The 19,421-nt window shown below is 47.2% G+C and overlaps 1 protein-coding gene and 1 long non-coding RNA gene across 6 annotated transcripts in view; one reads left to right on the top strand and one right to left on the bottom strand.

Annotated features, from left to right (window-relative positions):
* Nucleotides 1-4,380, bottom strand: part of bcl11a (BCL11 transcription factor A) — a 229,128-nt gene extending 224,748 nt beyond the window's left edge. For 4 of the 5 annotated variants that reach the window (XM_062970222.1, XM_008102734.3, XM_062970227.1 and 1 more), the window contains exon 1: nucleotides 3,435-4,380. In XM_062970222.1, coding sequence (XP_062826292.1) covers nucleotides 3,435-3,489 — 55 coding nt within the window. In that variant the 5' untranslated portion in view covers nucleotides 3,490-4,380. The remainder of the gene's footprint in view (nucleotides 1-3,434) is intronic. The other variant, XM_062970228.1, reaches the window with a different exon arrangement.
* A 7,898-nt stretch (nucleotides 4,381-12,278) lies between these two features.
* Nucleotides 12,279-19,136, top strand: LOC134296118 (uncharacterized). Its single transcript, XR_010002689.1, has 2 exons — nucleotides 12,279-12,951; nucleotides 14,459-19,136. It is a non-coding gene; the product is annotated as an uncharacterized LOC134296118 (long non-coding RNA).
* Nucleotides 19,137-19,421: the final 285 nt, after the last annotated feature.

Below are 19,421 nucleotides of genomic sequence, written 5' to 3'. Positions count from 1 at the left end.
ATATTAGCACTGGATGAAGATTTCTATCCCACATGACTTGCTTTGCCTTCACATATATTAGCTTGGCATTTTTTAGAAAATGTCTTAAAGCAGAAATACGAAGGATGCTGTTAATGCTCCCGAACATCTTTTTTTTAAGTTGTTTCTTTCCAGCCAACAAGAGAGTCGAGAGAGATCACAAGAAGGAAAGTTTCAACCGAAATAAATATTCCATGTGGAAAACACACGTCCAGAAAGGGCTAATACGACATAAAGACTGTGGATTATATTGTGGATCATTCACACTTGCCTCCAAAAGACAAGGGTTCTTTCTCCCACTCTGGACCTTCCACAGATGTATAAACCTCACTTGCCTAGTCTTCAACAGACCTCACAACCTCAAAGGATGCCTGCCATAGATGTGGGAGAAAGGTCAGGAAAGAATGCTTCTGGAACATGGCCAGACAGCCCGGAAAACTCACAGAAACCCAATATTATGGATGTTTGGGGGGTATTTCCAGCAACACATTATCATACTGAAGTAAGACCAAAGCAGGAGGGTGTGATGACAAGACGAGGGGCCAGGGAGAAGGGCCCGGGGCTCTATACACAGGGGTGTGTTGCACAAACACACACCTCCCTGACCCCTCCTTCCTTCCTCTTCCAAAGGGGGGAAATGTAGAACATTCAAAGATGTGAGTGAAACTGATCAGATTCAAGTTCACGGGCACTTGCTTTTTTTGATCTCACTCTGCCTCCTAGTGGCTACCAGCAGATATATATAATATACAGTATATATATATTAAAGAACCAGGAATTGAATTGTTTTAACCCAACTCACCCCCACAACGAAAAAAACACACACATACAGACACACAATCTTTCCTTTTCCCACCCTTGAACTCCAAAGTTCAGAATCAAGAGACAGGAAAGGTGCATTTGTCAAAATATGTGGCAACACTAAGGATTCTCTAACACATCCCCAGGTATCTCTACCTTATTGTTTTTTTAAAAAAAAACTTCACGTTTATATATCTGTGTCATACCTCAGGGCCAGCTAACACCTCCCAACAAAGGATTCCCCCAGGGAGTAAGCAACCAGACCTTGAAGCTGAAAGGCTATCCAATGCTAATCAAGGTGGCCAATTGAAACATTCACACCTGCCTCAAACAGACAAGGATTCTTTCTCCCACCCTAAACATTATTCCACAGATACACAAACTCCATTAGTTTGCCTAGTTTCCAACACACCTCATTACCTCTGAGGATGCCTGCCACAGATGTGGGTGAAACGTCAGGAAAGAATGCTTCTGGAACATTGCCAGACAGCCCGGCAAACTCACAGCGACCCTGTGTTTTAACTGTTAGATCTCTAAGATTATTTTAGGAGGATGGAGAAGACAGTTCGTATGGTTTTAACTCGAAATAGAAATCTAATTTCTGGGTCTCAAGGTGGAAACTACAAAGCTGACACCCTCCCCCCAAAAAATGCAATCCCCCCAAAATAGGTCTGCCTGAGATAAGTCAAGCCAGGCTATCAGTTGGAAGGAAAGGCGGGCGAAAGGATCTCGCAACGTGTTTGGAAAGCGATAACACTGCCCTACAGAAGAAAAGTGTGGCCGTTTTATGTTGCAACACACACAACATGCCGGGCTTTTTTTGTGCTTACCAAAAAGCAAAGCAAGAAAAAAGCAGCCACGAAGAGAAGAACGAAGGAAAGAGTGGGGAAAAAATAGAGTAAGGGGAGATAGAATGAAATAATAACGCTGAGGAGGGCTTGTTTTGTATTAACTTTACATCCAAACTGGGAATGCTTTTTGGTGAAGAGAGAGATTTCAAATTGACCCGAATGCAAACAATGACTTTTTTTTTTCGTCTTCTCCTTTTGCATTGCAACAGAGGTTTGGGGTTATCGGGGGGAAGAAGAGAAGGGGAGGGGTGGAAACTGTTGGGGACAGAAAAATGTCAAAAGCTGGGCTTTTAGGAAACTTTGCAGGGGCTTCCTTTTCCCTCCAAAGAAGAGAGGCGCGCGCGAATATTTCCCCCTTTGCTTTGCTCAGACCCTTTTGCAAACCCTTGGACGGTTCATTCCTTCCTCTCTCTCTCTTTCTCCCTCTCTCCCCCCAAGCCACCTCTCTCACCCACCCGCCTTCCTTCCTACGACCCTCCATCTCCCTTTTGTGTTGGCGAGAGAGAGAGAAAGAGAGAGAGAAAAGCAAGCAGCCATATTTCAGGCTTGAGGGGGTGTGTGTGTATGCATGTGCAATTGTTTCTTGCTTTTTTCTCCTGGACAGAGAGAAAGATAGATCTGGGGGGCAAAGCCACCTCTAGCTTTCCTCCCAGCAGCGTCTCTGCTTCTTCTCCCCTTCCTTTATTTCTTTCTTCCCTTCTTTCTCCTTCCCTTTCTCCTTCCTCCCCAATGGAGACGCCGCTCTCTGTTTTCCTGGCAGCCGCTCCGCCGCACACGCGGGCGCCCTTGTAAACAACGCCGCGCACGAGATAGATTTTTCTCTCTCCCCCAATCCAAATCCACTTCCACTCTTGAAAACCTTCCAAAAAGAGAGGGGGGGAGAGAAGAAGAAGGGGAATCCCTCTCTCAAAGCGCAAACTGGTTGTCATTTGGGGGGAGATGGTTGGAGCTGGACGCAATGCCAAAGCCAAGTTTTGTTTTGTTTCTCTTTCTGTGCCCAAGTTTGGGGCGCAAAGGAAAGAAAGGGGGGGCCCTTCCTTCCTTCCATTCATTCTCTGGCCTCTCTCCTCTCTCCCCAAGACCCTTCCCCGCCGCCCTTCAAGCCGGGGTACACACTATACACACACAAAGCACACATACACACACCCCTCTTAAGTCTCAACGCGCCTCCAAACCCCGCGCCTTGCTTGCTATCCAAGAGCGCGACTCCTTTTTGCGCGCACAGAATGAGAGAGATCCGGAATCCAAAGGCGCCGAATCAATGGGGTGACAAAGAAGGGGGGGGAGGACTGATGCACACTATATACACAAACACACACTCATCTTAGTCTCAACGCGCCTCCAAGCCCCGCGCCTTGGTTGCTTTCTTGCTTTCTTTCCTTCCAAGAGCGCGACTCCTTTTTGCGCGCAGAGGAAAAAAGAGATCCAAAGAAAAAGGGGTGACAAAGGGGGGGAAAGGAATGAGAACTGAACAGAGGAAAGAGAAGAGGTTGAACTTTTTCAGAGCGCGAAGGAAAGGAGGAAACCAGGCAAGGTCTGCTCCGAAAAGTAAGCCGAGGATCCTCAAAATAATATGGAGTTTTGGGGAGTTGTTTGGAGCTGGAGGAAACTTGGGAGAAGTCGGGTTTGGGAATGAATGAATGGAGCGGGTTTTTTCTTGGAGCGCGCGTGGGATTCCAGGTGGGAAGCCAGGCAGGGAAGAAGGAAAAGAGGGAAGGAAGGAAGGGATGAGGGAGTGCTTGCCCTTCTCTCGCCTTGACTTACGTGAGAATCCCCGCTTGCTTAAGTGCTGCGGCTTGCCTTGCTTGCGGCGAGACATCTCGGCGTTGGAGAAGGAGCGGCGTGGTTGGAGAAGGAGCAGCAGAAGCAGGAGGAGCAGCGGCGGCTTCTTCCTCTTCTTCCTCCTCGGCTCGCCCTCCTCCTCCTCCTCACATCGGGAAGGCGGCCGAGCTCTCCACCGAGCGCCTTTGACATCCAAAAATAAATTAGAAATAATAATACAAAGATGGCGCGGGGAAGATGAATGGTGGTGGTGGTGGGAGAGGTGGGAGAGGTGGGAGAAGAGCAGGCATGGCTTGGCTTTTCTTTTCCTCCTTGTTTCTTTCTTTTTTTCCTCCCTTGTGCCGGGGAGAGAGAGAGAGAGAGACGGAGAGGGGGAAAAAATGGCAAAAGCCCCCCTGAGCTGCAAGTTCAAGTGCGGACGTGACGTTCCCGACGAACTTGAACGTCAAGCGCCTGGATGGACACAGACATACAAAACATGGGCAGGGCGAGGAGGAGGAGGAGGAGGAGGAGGAGAAGGCGGGAGCCCAGAGAGGGAGGGAGAGGAGGGAGCAAACGCGGGGGAAAGGAGCGAGCAGCGCGCCACGCCAGTGGACGGACACTCCGCGGGGGATGGACAGGCAGGGCAGGAGCCCCAGAAGAGAGAGAAAGGAGGAGGGAGGGAGGGAGAGAGAGAAAGAAAGAGCGGCGGGGAAGAAGAAGAGGAGGAGGAGGAAGGGGAGGCAGCCAGGCAGGCAGGCCGGCGGAGGAAGCAGCAGCAGCAGGGCAAGCCAATGGCCGGCGCGCAGGGAGAAGAGGAGGAGGAGGAGTGGGCTGCAATCCCAGGCAGGAGGCGCACGCCGAGTGGCAGCAGGAGGAGGAGGAGGAGAAGCAGCAGCCAGGGGGAAAAGCCAAGCACAGTGACCACGGGAAGAAAGCACAGAGAAGAGAGGGGGGCATGAGCAAACTTGGGCCCTCCAGGTGTTTTGGACTCCAACTCCCGCAATTCCTAACAGCCGGTAGGCTGTTAGGAATTGCGGGAGTTGGAGTCCAAAACACCTGGAGGGCCCAAGTTTGCTCATACCCTCCCAGACTTTCAAAACTCTCCAAGAGATGACCAACCCTACCTCCTCCAAGGTGAACCGAACCACCCCAACTGCGCTCTCCAGGCCAGTGGAGACTCCACCACAGACTTCACCACAGACAGCTGCAAGGCCACCAGACCCAGAGGGAAAGTGTCCTTACCATACACCAAGGGGACCACTGACCTCCAACGGAAGCTGATGGAGAAACACAACCTAAAAACTGTCTACAGACCCACTAAGAAAATCGAGCAAATGCTACGCTCAAAGATCCACCCCAGAGGAAAGGTGTTCTTGCCATATATACACCAAGGGAACTACTGACCTACACACTATCTACAGACCTACTAAGAAAATCCAACAAATGCTATGCTCAAAGATCCACCCCAGAGGAAAAGTGTTCTTACCATACACCAGGGGAACTACTGACCTCATAGGGAAGCTGATGGAGAAACACAATCTACAAACTGTCTACAGACCCACAAAGAAAATCGAGCAAATGCTATGCTCAAACAAAGATCCACCCCAGAGGGAAAGTGTTCTTACCATACACCAAGGGAACCACTGACCTCATAGGGAAACTGATGGAGAAACACAACCCACACACTATAAAGGTAAAGGTTTCCCCTGAAGTTAAGTCCAGTCCTGACGAACTCTGGGGGTTGGTGCTCATCTCCATTTCTAAATGTCCATAGACATCTCCAGGTCATGTGGCCGGCATGACTGCATGGAGCGCCATTACCATCTCGCCGGAGCAGTACCTATTGATCTACTCACATTTGCATATACAAAACCACTAAGAAAATCCAACAAATGCTACGCTCAAAGATCCACCCCAGAAAAAGTGTTCTTACCATACACCAAGGGAACTACTGACCTCATAGGGAAGCTGATGAAGAAACACAACCTACACACTATCTACAGACCCATTATGAAAATCCAACAAAAGCTAGACTCAGCAAAGGACAAGAGGGATCCTCTCAAAGCCACAAGAGCCAAAACAAAGAACCACCCCAGAGGAAAAGTGTGACAAAAGGGATCTTTTAACCTCTGCAAGAGTCTACCCAAAGGCCCACCCCACTATACACCAAGGGAACCACTGACCTCTTAGGGAAGCTGATGAAGAAACACAATGTACACACAGACCTGCTAAGAAAATCCAACAAATGCTTATTCCAGCAAAGGACAAGAGGGATCCTCTCACCTCTGTAGGCGTCTAACCTATACAATGCAGCTGTGGACAAGTCTCCATAGGGACCACCAAACACAGCAGCATTGCCCAGGCAGGAATCGAGGAACATGAAAGTCACTGCAGACTGATTCAACCAGAGAAGTCAGTCATAGTAGAGCACCTGATGAGCCAAGCTGGACACAGCATATTATTGGAGAACACAGAAATGCTGGGCCACTCTAACAACCACCATGTCAAACTACACAGGGAAGCCACAAGCAGGTGGGCAATTTCAATAGAAAGAAGGAGACAATAGAAAGAAGCAGAATTTTTAAAACTCTGAAATCAGGACAGTAAAAAAAGAACAACACTCTGAAAACAGAGGGATTCAAGGCATGAAAGAATCAGGGCCAGCTAGCACCTCCCAACAAAGGATTCCCCCAGACAGGAAGCAGCCAGGCTTTGAAGCTGCAAGGCTATTTAATGCTAAGAAAACTGGCCAGTTGCAACATTCACACTTGCCTCGCCTCCAACAGACAAAGAGTTCTTTCTCCCACCCTGGACATTATTCCACAGATATATAAGCCTGCTTGCCTGATTCCCAACAGACCTCACAACCTCTGAGGATGCCTGTCATTGATGTGGGCGAAACGTCAGGAGAGAATGCTTCTGGAACATGGCCAGTCAGCCTGGAAAACTTACAGCAACCCAGCCGGTAGGCTGTTAGGAATGGTGGGAGTCCAAAACAGCTGGAGGGAGGGCCGAAGTGTGCCCATGCCTGGGCCAAAGGGAGCCAAAGAGGCTTGTGTCAAAAGAGAAAAGAGTGGCCAGGAAAGTAAGGAGAAAGAAAGGCACAGACCAAAGAAAGGCACAAGCAAACCAAACTGTGTCCCCGTTATTCCAAGGGCAGCTGAGAAGAGGAAAAATTAGAGGACTGGACACTCAAAAAAAGATACAGGCGTTTCAAAAGTCTGTGAGGGGTCCAAAGGGAGAGGAGAAGGTTTAGGGGAGAGGAGGAGCCTAATGACGTGTGTGTGTGTGTGTGTGTGTGTGTGTGTGTGTGTGTGTGTGTGTGTGTCAGGAGCGACTTGAGAAACTGCAGTGCTTCTGGTGTGAGAGAATTGGCCGTCTGCAAGGACGTTGCCCAGGAGACGCCCGGATGTTAGATGTTTTTACCATCCTTGTTGGGAGGCTTCTCATGGGACGCTAGAGCTGACAGACGGGAGCTCGCCCGCTCTCCCTGGATTCGAACCTCCGGCCTTTGGGTCAGCAGTCCATTGCGCTACCGTGGGCTCCTAGGACTGCTGACCGGGGAGCGGGGTGAGCTCCCGCCTGTCAGCTCTAGCTCCCTATGCGGGCGACATGAGAGAAGCCTCAGTCTTGGCAAAGTTTCAAGGAAGTGAGCAAAGGCTTTGCGAGGAGAGAGGATTCAGGCAGATCAAGGCAGCGTCGCAACCTGTATGAACTCCATTCTGGCTCTCCACTGGGAAGGAGGTGCTTTTCCACGAGTGAGGCCCAGGACCTCTCTCTCTCTCTCTCTCCAAATCCTGAGACTTTACCTATTTCAACTTCAATTGCCAGGGTTCCACAGGGGCAACCCTTTTAACTGTGGCCCCTTCCACACAGATAAATAAAATCCCACATTATCTGCTTTGAACTGGAATATATGTCAGTGTGGACTCAGATAACACAGTCCAAAGCAGATATTTATGGCTGTGTGGAAGAGCCCAGTGTCCTGTGGTGATTTCTGGCTATAATAAGGCTCCACTTGGTGACCAAAATGGTATTTAGCTCAAGGGCTTCTAAATGGCGTTTTTCCTTTCTTATTTTAAGTGTCCTTGCAGGATATTTGCAAGGCTGGGTTGAGAGTGTGTGGGAGACACTATAAATGGGTTTGAAACCCTTGTGCCAGCTGGACTGCTGACCTGAAGGTTGGGTGGCTTCCCTGAAGGTTGCCGGTTCGGGATCCGCGAGACGGGGTGAGCTCCCGTCTGTCAGCGCTAGCTTACGGGGATATGAGAGAAGCCTCCCAGGCGTTTCCCTGACACACTTCTAACACGATTAAATATATATATATATAGAGAGAGAGAGAGAGAGAGAGAGAGAGATGGGACCGATGTAAACCAGTTTTAGGAACCACCTTGTTGCAATCGGTGGAGGGGAATTAAACCCCTTACTATTTCCTCTGGGCTGTAATAATCCGAATATTGGGGAAGCTGAGAGTGTTTGACGAGAGGAAAAGCGCCTTTGTGGGGAACCGAATGGCTTGCGAGTCAATATTCCCCGTGAGTTTCCCAAATCTAACCCCAAACGAGGTTCTGGAGCAGGGCTGTGCGTGGAAATGTCCTGGAAGCCTCCTTTTTCCAATGTAAACAACAGCAATAATTCAGTCCGTTGTGAAAATGCGGCCAGAAGAGAGGGAAAAGCCAGACCTGTTGCAACCCCGAGTGCTTTGTTTTGGGGAGGGAAAAAGGAATATATGTGTTGTCGAAGGCTTTCATGGATGGTAAAAATCACTGGGACCCTTCCACACAGCTGAATAAAATCCCACTTTATCTGCTTTGACCTGGAATATATATGTGGACTCGGAGAAGCCAGTTCAAAGTAGATATTGTGGGATTTTCTGCCTTGATATTCTGGGTTATATGGCTGTGTGGAAGGGCCCTGGGATGCTGAGTTTTCTGGACTGTATTGCCATGTTCCAAAAGCATTCTCTCCTGACGTTTCGCCCACATCTATGGTAGGCATCCTCAGAGATTGTGAGGTCTGTTGGAAACTAGGCAAGTGGGGTTTATATATCCAGGGTTGGGGAAAGGACCCTTGCCTGTATGAAAGTTGCAATTGGCCAGCTTGATTAACATTGAATAGCCTTGCAGCTTCATAGCCTGGCTGTTTCCTGCCTGGGGGAATCCTTTGTTGGGAGGTGTTAGCTGGCTCTGGCCCTGAGTTAGGTAAGACACAGATATATAAACGTGAAGTTTAAAAAACCCAATAAGGTAGAGACAGAGTGGGCGAAAGAATTCATATCTGAGGCAAGTATGAACGTTGCAATGAATCACCTTGATTAGCATTGAATAGCCTTGTACCTTCAAAGCCTGGATGTTTCCTGCCTGAGGGAATCCTTTGTTGGGAGGTGTTAACTGGCTCTGATTGTTTCCTATCTGGAATTCCCCTCTTTTCTGAGTGTTGCTCTTTATTTACTGTCCTGATTTTAGAGTTTTTTAAATACTAGTAGCCAGGTTTTGTGCATTTTCATGATTTCTTTTCTGTTGAGATTGTCCACCTGCTTGTGGATTTCAGTGGCTTCTCTGTGTCGTCTGACATGGTGGTTGTGAGAGTGGGTCCAGCATTTCTGTTTCCAGTGCTCTGAATGCTTCTGGAACATGGCCATACAGCCCGGAAAACCCACAGCAACCCAGCCAAAGGAATACTCACGAGCTTGCTATTGCTAACCTTTTGAGTTTGGGATTGGGGAAAGAGAAAACAAAGCAACCGGGGCATATCTTCCTTATACAAAGATGAATTTTGAAAATAAAAAATCGCGGTTTGTGAACCATTTTAAGACGAGAGAGACCAAATAGATCTCCCACATAACTCCCCAAAAATGTAAAGGACGAACCATAGTGACTCCCTTCGTTGGAGAGGCACCTGAAGGAAACGCGGGTGAAAAAGACAACGTGGGGGTGAAGTTTGCCTCAAGCAGACAACCTGGACCTTCCACGGATATATAAACCTCCCTTGCCTGGTTTCCAACAGACCTCACAACCTCTGAAGATGCCTGCCATAGATGTGGGCGAAACGTCGGGAGAGGATGCTTCTGGGACATGGCCAGACAGCCCGGAAAACTCACAGCAACCTAGTGATTCCGGCCATGAAAGCGTCCAAAAAGTACAGGGAGCCGTGGATTCAAACGGCGGGAAAGGAGATTCCACTTCTCTCCGGCCACAAAAGACACGCGTCAACGGAGGGAAGCTGTAAGTTTTCCTGGCTGTATGGCAACCATGTTCCAGAAGCTTTCCCTCCTGACTTTTCGCTCATATCTATGGCAGGCATCCTCAGACAGAGGCTGTTAGGAAACTAAGCAAGTGGGGTTGATATATCTGTGGCATAATGTCCATGGTGGGAGAAAGAACTCTCGTCTGTTTGAGGCATGTGTGAATGTTGCAATGGGCCACCTTGCTTAGCATTGAATAGCCTTGCAGCTTCAAAGCCTGGCTACTTCCTGCCTGCCGGAATCCAACTGCAGCATTCAGGGTGGGAGAAAGAACTCTTGTCTGTTGGAGGCATGTATGAATGTTGCAACGGCCCGTTGATTAGCAGCTTCAAGGCCTGGCTGCTTCCTGCCTTGGGGGAAATCTAGTGATAACATTCACACTTGCTTCCAACAGACAAGAGTTCTTTCTCCCGCCCTGAAGGTTGCAACTGGATTCCCCCAGGCCCTGGCAGGAAGCAGCCAAGCTTCGAAGCTGCAAGGCTATTCAGTGCTAATCAAGCTGGCCAATGGAGACATTCACACTTGCCTCCAACAAACAAGAGTTCTTTGTCCCGCCCTGAATGTTGCATTTGGATTCCCCCAGGTAGGGAGCAGCCAGGCTTTGAAGCTGCAAGGCTAACCAAACTGGCCAATGGCAACATTCAACAGACAAGAGTTCTTTCTCCCACCCCGAATGTTGCAACTGCATTCGCCCAGGCAGGAAGCAGCCAGGCTTTGACGCTGCAAGGCTAATCAAGCTGGCCAATGGCGACATTCACACTTGCTTCCAACAGACAAGAGTTCTTTCTCCCGCCCTGAATGTTGCAACTGGACCCCCCCAGGCAGGAAGCAGCCAAGCTTTGAAACTGCAAGGCTATTCAGTGCTAATAATCAAGCTGGCCAATTGGCAATTCACACTTGCCTCCGAGACTAAAGAGTTCTTTCTCCCACCCTGGATATATATAAACCTCACTTGCTTAGTTCCAACAGACCTCACCACCTCTGAGGATGCCTGCCCTAGAGGTGGGTGAAACGTCAGGAGAGAATGCTTCTGGAACATGGCCAGACAGCCTGGAAGACTCAGGGCAACGCAATGTTTCCGGCCATGAAAGCCTTGGACAAGACATTGACGCTCGCAGAGTTTCCCCCCTTCTAGGTTTCCGATACTTCTCTTACCTCGTGTAAATCTACAAATTCTAGCGTCCTTTTCCTTTCTCTTTCTCGCTCTCTTCCTGGAAAGCCCGTTCTTCCCCAAATGCCTGCCTGGCTGCCTTCTCTTTCTGCCTCCTTTCCACGGCTTCTCCCTTCCTTCTCTCCCAGAGGATGAGCTCCAACTTCTGCTTTCCCTTCTGCCTCTTCTTCCTCTTCTTCTCCCCTAAGTCCCCTGTCCTTGGGCATCCCCAGGGCCAAGAACAAGCCACGAGAGTGAAGACAAAAGACCCCCACCCAGAGGAAAAGTGTCCTTACCAGACATCAAGGGAAGACACTGACCGCACAGGGAAGCTGATGAAAAAACACAACCTACAAACTATCTACAGATCCACCAAGAAAATCCAGCAAATGCTACGTTCAGGGAAGGACAAGAGGGATCCTCTCACCTCTGCAGGAGTCTACCGTATACTATGCAGCTGTGGACACAAGTGTAATGGAGCATTGCCCAGACACGAATCAAGGAACATGAAAGGCAATGCAGACTAACTCAGCCAGAGAAGTCACTTGATGAACCAACCTGGATACAGCATATTATTTGAGAACACAGATATGCTGGACCACTCTCACAACTACGGTATCATATCAGTCGATACAGGGAAACCATTGAAATCCACAAGCAGGTGGACAATTTCAACAGAATGAACACAATCTGGCTACTAAGTAAAAAAAAAATCTAAAATCAGGACAGTAAATAAAGAGCAACACTCTGAAAACAGGGGAATTCCAGATAGGAAACAATCAGGGCAAGCTAACACCTCCCAACAAAAGATTCCCCCAGGGCAGGAAGCAGCCAGGCTTCGGAGCTGCGAGGGTTTTCAATGCTAATTAAGGTGATTTAATGGCAACGTTCATGCTTGCCTCAGACAGGAGTTCTTTCTCCCACCCTGGACATTATAACACCTCCCTAGAAAGGATTCCCCCAGGGCAGGAAGCAGCCAGGCTTCGGAGCTGCGAGGGTTTTCAATGCTAATCAAGGCCATTCATTGCAACGTTCATACTTGCCTCAGACGAGAGTTCTTCCACCCTGGACATTATAACACCTCCCTAGAAAGGATTCCCCCAGGGCAGGAAACAGACAGGCTTTGAAGCTGCGAGGCTTTTCAATGCTAATCAAGGCCATTCATTGCAACGTTCATATTTGCCTCAGACGAGAGTTCTTTCTCCCACCCTGGACGTTATAACACCTCCCAACAAAGGATTCCCCCAGGCAGGAAGCAGCCAGGCTTTGAAGCTGCGAGGCTTTTCAATGCTAATCAAGCTGATTCATTGCAACGTTCATATTTGCCTCAGACGAGAGTTCTTTCTCCCACCCTGGACGTTATAACACCTCCCAACAAAGGATTCCCCCAGGCAGGAAGCAGCCAGGCTTTGAAGATCCGAGGCTTTTCAATGCTAATCAAGGTGATTCATTGCAACGTTCAGACGAGAGTTCTTTCTCCCACCCTGGACATTATAACACCTCCCAACTAAGGATTCCCCCAGGGCAGGAAGCAGCCAGGCTTCGAAGCTGCGAGGCTTTTCAATGCTAATCTAGGTGATGCACTGCAATGTTCAGACAAGAGTTCTTTCTCCCACCCTGGAGTGGACATCATTCCACAGATATATCAACCTCACTTGTGCCTAGTTTCCAACAGAGCTCACATAAGCCCCACTTGTCTAGTTTCCAACAGACCTCACAACCTCTGGGGATGCCTGCCATAGATGTGGGTGAAACGTCAGGAGGGAATGCTTCTGGGATGTGAGCATACAGCCCGGAAAACTCACAGCAGTCCTCCCATGCTTTCTTTCTATGGACACATACCTGCAGAGGGAATTCTCTCTTCCCAAAACACTCTCTCCCTCTCCTCTCCTCTCCTTTCTCTCTTGCCTCCTTCACTCTCCCTTTCTTTGCTACAAACTCTCTGGCTTGCTGTGTACGTGTGTGTGTGTGTGTGTGTGTCTCCCACACACAAGCACACTCCCTCTCCTCCTCTTCCTCCCCATCGCACCCTTTCTCCTTCCCTTTCTCTCTCTCGGGCGGAAGGCAGACGGAGAAAAGCACCCACGGATCTTGGAGAAGCTTCCGAGGCGAGCTCGTTTCAGGTTCATTAGAGGCGGGTGGGTGGGTGGGTGGGTGAGTGGGAAGGGGTTGTGTGGGTGGGACTCTGCTTCCCTTCCTTTGTAGCCAACACACTTCTCTGTAAGGATCCTGCGAATCCAGGACGGCCGAGTGGGAATCCTGTGGCGGAGGTTTGGAAAGAGATATTGGATGGCCATCTGTCGGGAGGGCTTTGTTTGGGCTTTTTTTTCCTTTTTTTTTTTTTTGGCCGTCTGCGGGGACTTACGTCTAAAATGGTCCTTGCAGATGGCTAGATGTTTTGATGTTTCACCATCCTTGTGGGAGGCTCCTCTCCTGTCCCTGCATTGGGAGCTGGAGCTGACAGGGGGAGCTCATCCGCGCTCTCCCCGCGGATTTCTCCAACAGCAGTCCTCTCAACCCACTGCGCCATCGGGGGCTCCTAGGCCTGCTCCTAGGAGCTGGAGCTGACAGAGGGAGCTCATCCGCGCTCTCCCCGGATTCGAACCTCGCCAACAGCAGTCCTCTCAATCCGCTGCGCCACCGGGAGCTCCTAGGCCTGCTCCTAGGAGCTGGAGCTGACAGACGGGAGCTCACCCGTTTCCCCAGTCAGCAGTCCTAGGCGCCCCTGGTGGCGCAATGGGTTGAACCCTTGTGCCGGCAGAGAACTGCTGACTGAGAAGTCCGCGTTCAAATCTGGGGAGAGCGGGTGAGCTCCCGTCTGTCAGCTCTAGCTCCCCATGCAGGGAAGCCTCCTACAGAAACCCAAACAAAGCCCTCCCGCAATGGGTTTAACCGAAGCATGGGCAAACTTGGGCCCTCCAGGTGTTTTGGACATCAACTCCCACCATTCCTAACAGCCGGTAGGCTGTTAGAGATATTGGATGGCCATCTGTCCGGAGGGCTTTGTTTGGGCTTTTGTTCTCTTTACTTTCGTGAGAAACCGCAAGTCGCTTCTGATGTGAGAGAATTGACCGTCTGCAGGGACCATTTAGATCCTTTCAGATCGCTAGATGTTTTGATGTCTCACCATCCTATCTATCTATCTATCTATCTATCTATCTATCTATCTATCTATCTATCTATCTATCTATCTATCTATCTATCTATCTATCTATCTATCCATCCATCCATCCATCCATCCATCCATCCATCCATCCATCCATCCATCCATCCATCCATCCATCCATCCATCCATCCATCCATCCATCCATCCATCCATCCATCCATCCATCCATCCATCCATCCTTCCTTCCTTCCATCCATCCATCCATCCATCCATCCATCCATCCATCCATCCAGACTTCTATCTATCTATCTATCTATCTATCTATCTATCTATCTATCTATCTATCTATCTATCATCTATCTATCCATCCATCCATCCATCCATCCATCCATCCATCCTTCCTTCCTTCCTTCCTTCCTTCCTTCCTTCCTTCCTTCCTTCCTTCCTTCCTTCCATCCATCCATCCATCCATCCATTTATTTATGGGCTATTTATTGCATTTCATGCACCTTTCTTGCTTCCAGGATCTCAGTCTGCCCGGCTCTCCTCGCCCCAAACATTTTCATCAACCCGGTCCCATGGAAGAAGAGGAAGAAGGGGACAGACCCATAGGGACGGTTCTTGACCCACAGAAAGGAAAGAAAGCAAGCAAGGAAAGAAAAGAAGTGCCAGCCAGGCTGAATGAACGCCTAGCCTCAATCATTATCTCTGCAGAGTGAGGCGAGAGGAGAATCGGGCTTGTTTGGATAGCCTTTAGTTGGAAAGCAAGGGGTCTCGGAGGGGCTCCTGTTAATCCGACACCTGCTCCAGGGGGAAAGGGAAGCCCAGCTTCTCCCTCGGGGTCTCTTCTCTGCCTCAAAAGGAAAACATCCCAAGAAGAAGAAAGACTTCCAAGGAGCCTGAGCGGCTTGCGGTGCGTGGCGGTGGATCTGAATTCCTTGGTTTTGGGCAGATGGGTCGGGAAAGGGAGAAGGAAGAAAGGCAGCAAGTAGTGGTGCTCCTGGTCTGAAGCACACGCCAGAGAAGAGAGTTAGGGCATCCACACGAGTCAGATCCGCTCATAGGAAAAGGCATAGAAATTACATCTAGATGAGAGAGGGAAATAAATGCAAGGGAAGCCACCCTTTGCTGCCACCAATTAATAATTCCATGTTTCCTGTGTTGTCGAAGGCTTTCATGGCCGGGATATGTCTTTCGGGCTGTGTGGCCATGTTCCAGAAGTATTCTCTCTTGATGTTTCGCCCACATCTATGGCAGGCATCCTCAGAGGTTGTGAAGCATGCCTGCCATAGATGTGGGCGAAACGTCAGGAGAAAATACTTCTGGAACATGGCCACACAGCCCGAAAGACATACAACAACCCTATGTTTCCTTGCTGCCCCCAATTAATAATCATGTACTTTTGCTGCCACCATTTATAACATACAGTAGAGTCTCGCTTATCCGACATAAATGGGCCAACAATGTTGGATAAGCAAAAACACTGGACAATAAGGAGGGATTAAGGAAAAGCCTATTAAAAGTCAAACTATAGTATGATTTTACAAATTAAGCACCAACACATCATGTTTTGCAACAAATCCACAGAAAAAGCAGTTCAATACATGGTCACGTTATGTAGTAATTACGGTACAGCAGAGTCTCACTTATCCAACATTCGCTTATCCAACGTTCTGGATTATCCAACACAGTAGTCAATATTTTTGTAGTCAATGTTTTCAATATACAGCAGAGTCTCACTTATCCAACACTCGCTTAGCCAACGTTCTGGATTATCCAACGCATTTTTGTAGTCAATGTTTTCAATATATCGTGATATTTTGGTGCTAAATTAGTAAATACAGTAATTACTACATAGCATTACTGCATATTGAACTCCTTTTTCTGTCAAATTTTTGGTATAACATGATGTTTTGGTGCTTAATTTGTAAAATCATAACCTATTTTGATGTTTAATAGGCTTTTTCTTAATCTCTCTGTATTATCCAACATATTCGCTTATCCAACGTTCCGCCAGCCCATTTATTTTGGATAAGTGAGACTCTACTGTATTTACAAATTTGGCAGTAAAACATCACAATGTATTGAAAACATTGACTGCAAAAACATTGACTACTAAAAGGCAGACTGTGCTGGATAATACAGAACGCTGGACAAGTGAAGGTTGGATAAGCAAGACTCTACGGTATATGTGCCACCGCTCTCCACTGCCAGCACGAGAGACCCAAAGATGGTGGGAAACTCTGTCTTACAGAGCGATAGTTAAATAAGCAGACTGGCCACCTCTTTATAATGTTTCTCAGGAAGACACGCCAACACTTGGAGTGAAGTAAAACAGAATAATTATGTTTATTTGTACTTGAATGGAAACGTTGCATATTGGTTCCAGTAAAAATAACAGGCTTTGCTTTAACAGTGAATGGTTCTTAAACAGGGGTTTCTTGAAAAATATTGTTCCCACACAAAGGAATATTAACAGGCTTTTCAAACCTTAGAGACCTCTTCCCAAAGGCTCCAAACTCAAGCACTCAAAACTCTTAGAGGCTCACTACAGTTCTTAGCACTTCTCCTTGAAGGCTAGTTGTTTATTTAATTAATTACAGTATTTCTATTCCGCCCTTCTGACCCTGAAGGGCAAACATTCAACACCATTAGACATACAACATACAAATAGAGACACAGAGACAATTTAACATTTTCCAACTTCCGGCTTCATGAGGGTATGCTCGATTCCAGCCACAGGGGGAGCTGCTGCTTCATCATCCACTGTGACAGAGTCCTTGAAGGGGTACTTCCTCATTCTTCCGCACACTGCTGGACATTTTTATGGTGATGTGAATTAGTTAAATTAGCCTCCCCGCATAAAGCAGCACCTAAATTTCCTACTCGACAGATGTGACTGTTTTTCGAGTTGCTTAGGTCAGCAACGAGCTATGCTATTTAATGGTCGGGCGCTCAATCCGCCCCAGGCTGGCTTCAAACTCATGACCTCTCGGTCAGTAGTGATTTAATGCAGCTGGCTATTAACAGCTGTGCCACAGCCCTCAAAGAGGTTTCTCTCAAACAGTCCCCAAAACCTTCCTTTCTTCCTCCTTAAAATCCACTACCTACATCTACAAACACCAAACCCTATCTAACTACTTCTCTGGCTGAATAGCTCCAACTGTCTCTATGGCTCCGCCCATGTTTGCCCATGCCTGTGCCTGTTCTACAATATAGATCAGTGGTTCTCAACCTTCCTAATGCCACGACGCCTTAATACAGTTCGTCATCTTGTGGTGACCCCCAACCCTAAAATTATTTTCTCTGCTACTTCATAACTTTCATTTTGCTACTGTTATGATTCGTAATCTAAATATCTGATATGCAGGATGTATTTTTATTCACTGGACCAAATTTGGCACAAATACCCGATACGTCCACATTTGAATACTGGTGGAGTTGGGAGGGGGATTGGTTTTGTCATTTGGGAGTTGTGGTTGCTGGGATTTATAGTTAACCTACAATGAAAGAGCATTCACCAGGTCAGGCTGCACAGAGAAGCCACTGAAATCCAAAAGCAGGTGGATATTTTCAACAGAAAAGAGAAAACCATGAAAATGAACAAAATCTGGCCACTAGTATTAACAAAGTCTAAAATCAGGACAGTAAATAAAGAGCAACACTCAGAAGACAGGGGAATGGGAGGTGTTAGCTGGCCCTGTTTGTTTCATGTCTGGAATCCCCCTGATTTCAGAGTGTTGTTCTTTATTTACTGTTCTGATTAGATGTGGGCGAAACGTCAGGAGAGAATGCTTCTAGAACATGGCCAGGAAAACTCACAGCAATCCATTGATTCTGGCCATGAAAGCCTTCAATAACACATTAAATTAATTTTAATCTTATCAGTGTTAATTTCAGACCAGATTTGATGCAGTCAGTCCAGGCCTCCTAAGAAGCAATAGGACCAGTAATGAAAAGGGAAATGTCCTAACCAGGCTTTTCCTGAATTTCCTCATGTTTTTGTTGTCACCAGTATTTTATATTTCAATTGAATACATGAATAAAAATGGATGATTTTGGGCCGTTATTTTCTTTACTACTCCTACTTACTACAAAGGCCTGTGATGAAAGAAAAAATTATCAATATTGTTGCTGTGTTTAATGTATTTAGGGATCTGATTTTTTTTAAAAAAAACACAATAAAAATGTCATACCACACAATGCTGTAACAAATTTGTTATTTTTTTAATCAATTCAGTTGTTACCCAGTTTAAGTGACGTTCCATTGCAATTTCTTTTAGTGCTTTTGAATAGATTTTTGTGTTTCATATCAGAAAATTAAAGTCTTTTGAAAGTCTTTCACTCTCATCTTACTGCAGTGTTTACTCCCTGAAGAAATCTTAGTTACATATTGCAAAATCAAAAGATAAAAGCAAGTTGTGAAAAAATAACTAAACCAGGCCTGATCAAGCTTAGCTTCCAAGATCGCAGGACCTGGTGCATTCAAGGCTTATTAGTGTCATGCATGTGTGTATATTCTCTTACACAAGCAGAAGCACTTATTTGGTTGTAGCACAACAAGAACATGGATGTATAAGTGGAGTTCCATAAGGGTCGGGCTTTAGCACAGCTGGCTAATCACCAGCAGCAAAAAATCTCTACTGACTGAAAGGTTGGCAGTTCGAAGCCTGAGTCGGGGTGAGCACCCGTCCTTCAGCACAGCTCACTGTCCACCTAAGCAGTTCGAAAACAGCTATGAGCTGTGAGTAGATAAATTAGGCACCACTTAAGTGGGGAAGCATTTTGTCAGAGTTTTTTTTTATCATTTCTTAAGTGAAAATGGGTAAGTGATTGTAAGGATCATGACCAATCACTGTATGGCCAGCAACAATCAAGCCACCTGCTAAAGATGGAGTACTACTAATAGAGACTAAGTACATTATGTTACTAAAGGTTGAAGCTTGAGGTTGGAGGTTGGAGAGAGTTTGGAGCTCGAGGTTGGAGATTGCATGCTGAGCTGGAGTTGCTGGAGCTGGTTTGTCCAAGTTGGAGCTGCCGGAGCAGTTGTTGCTGCAACATCTAAAGAACAAGACTGTGGCATCTTGCTGAAGATAAGGACTTTATTGTTTACAAATCATCGTGTGGAAGCAGCTGAATAATCCAAGGACTCTGCTGTATTTGTAAATATCTTTATATAAATCTTTTCTTGTTAAAGAGTCAGTTTGTTTTGAGTATTCTCCTTAACCAGAAGGCAAAGCTTCCGTAGAAAGGGAGTTGCAAATTTAGAACCCCAATTGACTGGCGCGACACATTTTATGACACCATAATAGGAAATACAGTAGAGTCTCACTTATCCAACATAAATGGGCAGGCAGAATGTTGGATAAGCGAATATGTTGGATAATAAGGAGGGATTAAGGAAAAGTCTATTAAACATCAAATTAGGTTATGATTTTACAAATTAAACACCAAAACATCATGTTATACAACAAATTTGACAGAAAA

Source organism: Anolis carolinensis, chromosome 1 (assembly GCF_035594765.1).
Source record: "Anolis carolinensis isolate JA03-04 chromosome 1, rAnoCar3.1.pri, whole genome shotgun sequence".
NCBI classification, from domain to species: Eukaryota; Metazoa; Chordata; class Lepidosauria; order Squamata; family Dactyloidae; genus Anolis; species Anolis carolinensis.
Note: the sequence above shows the minus strand (reverse complement) of the source record. Positions and strands in the feature narration are given on the sequence as shown.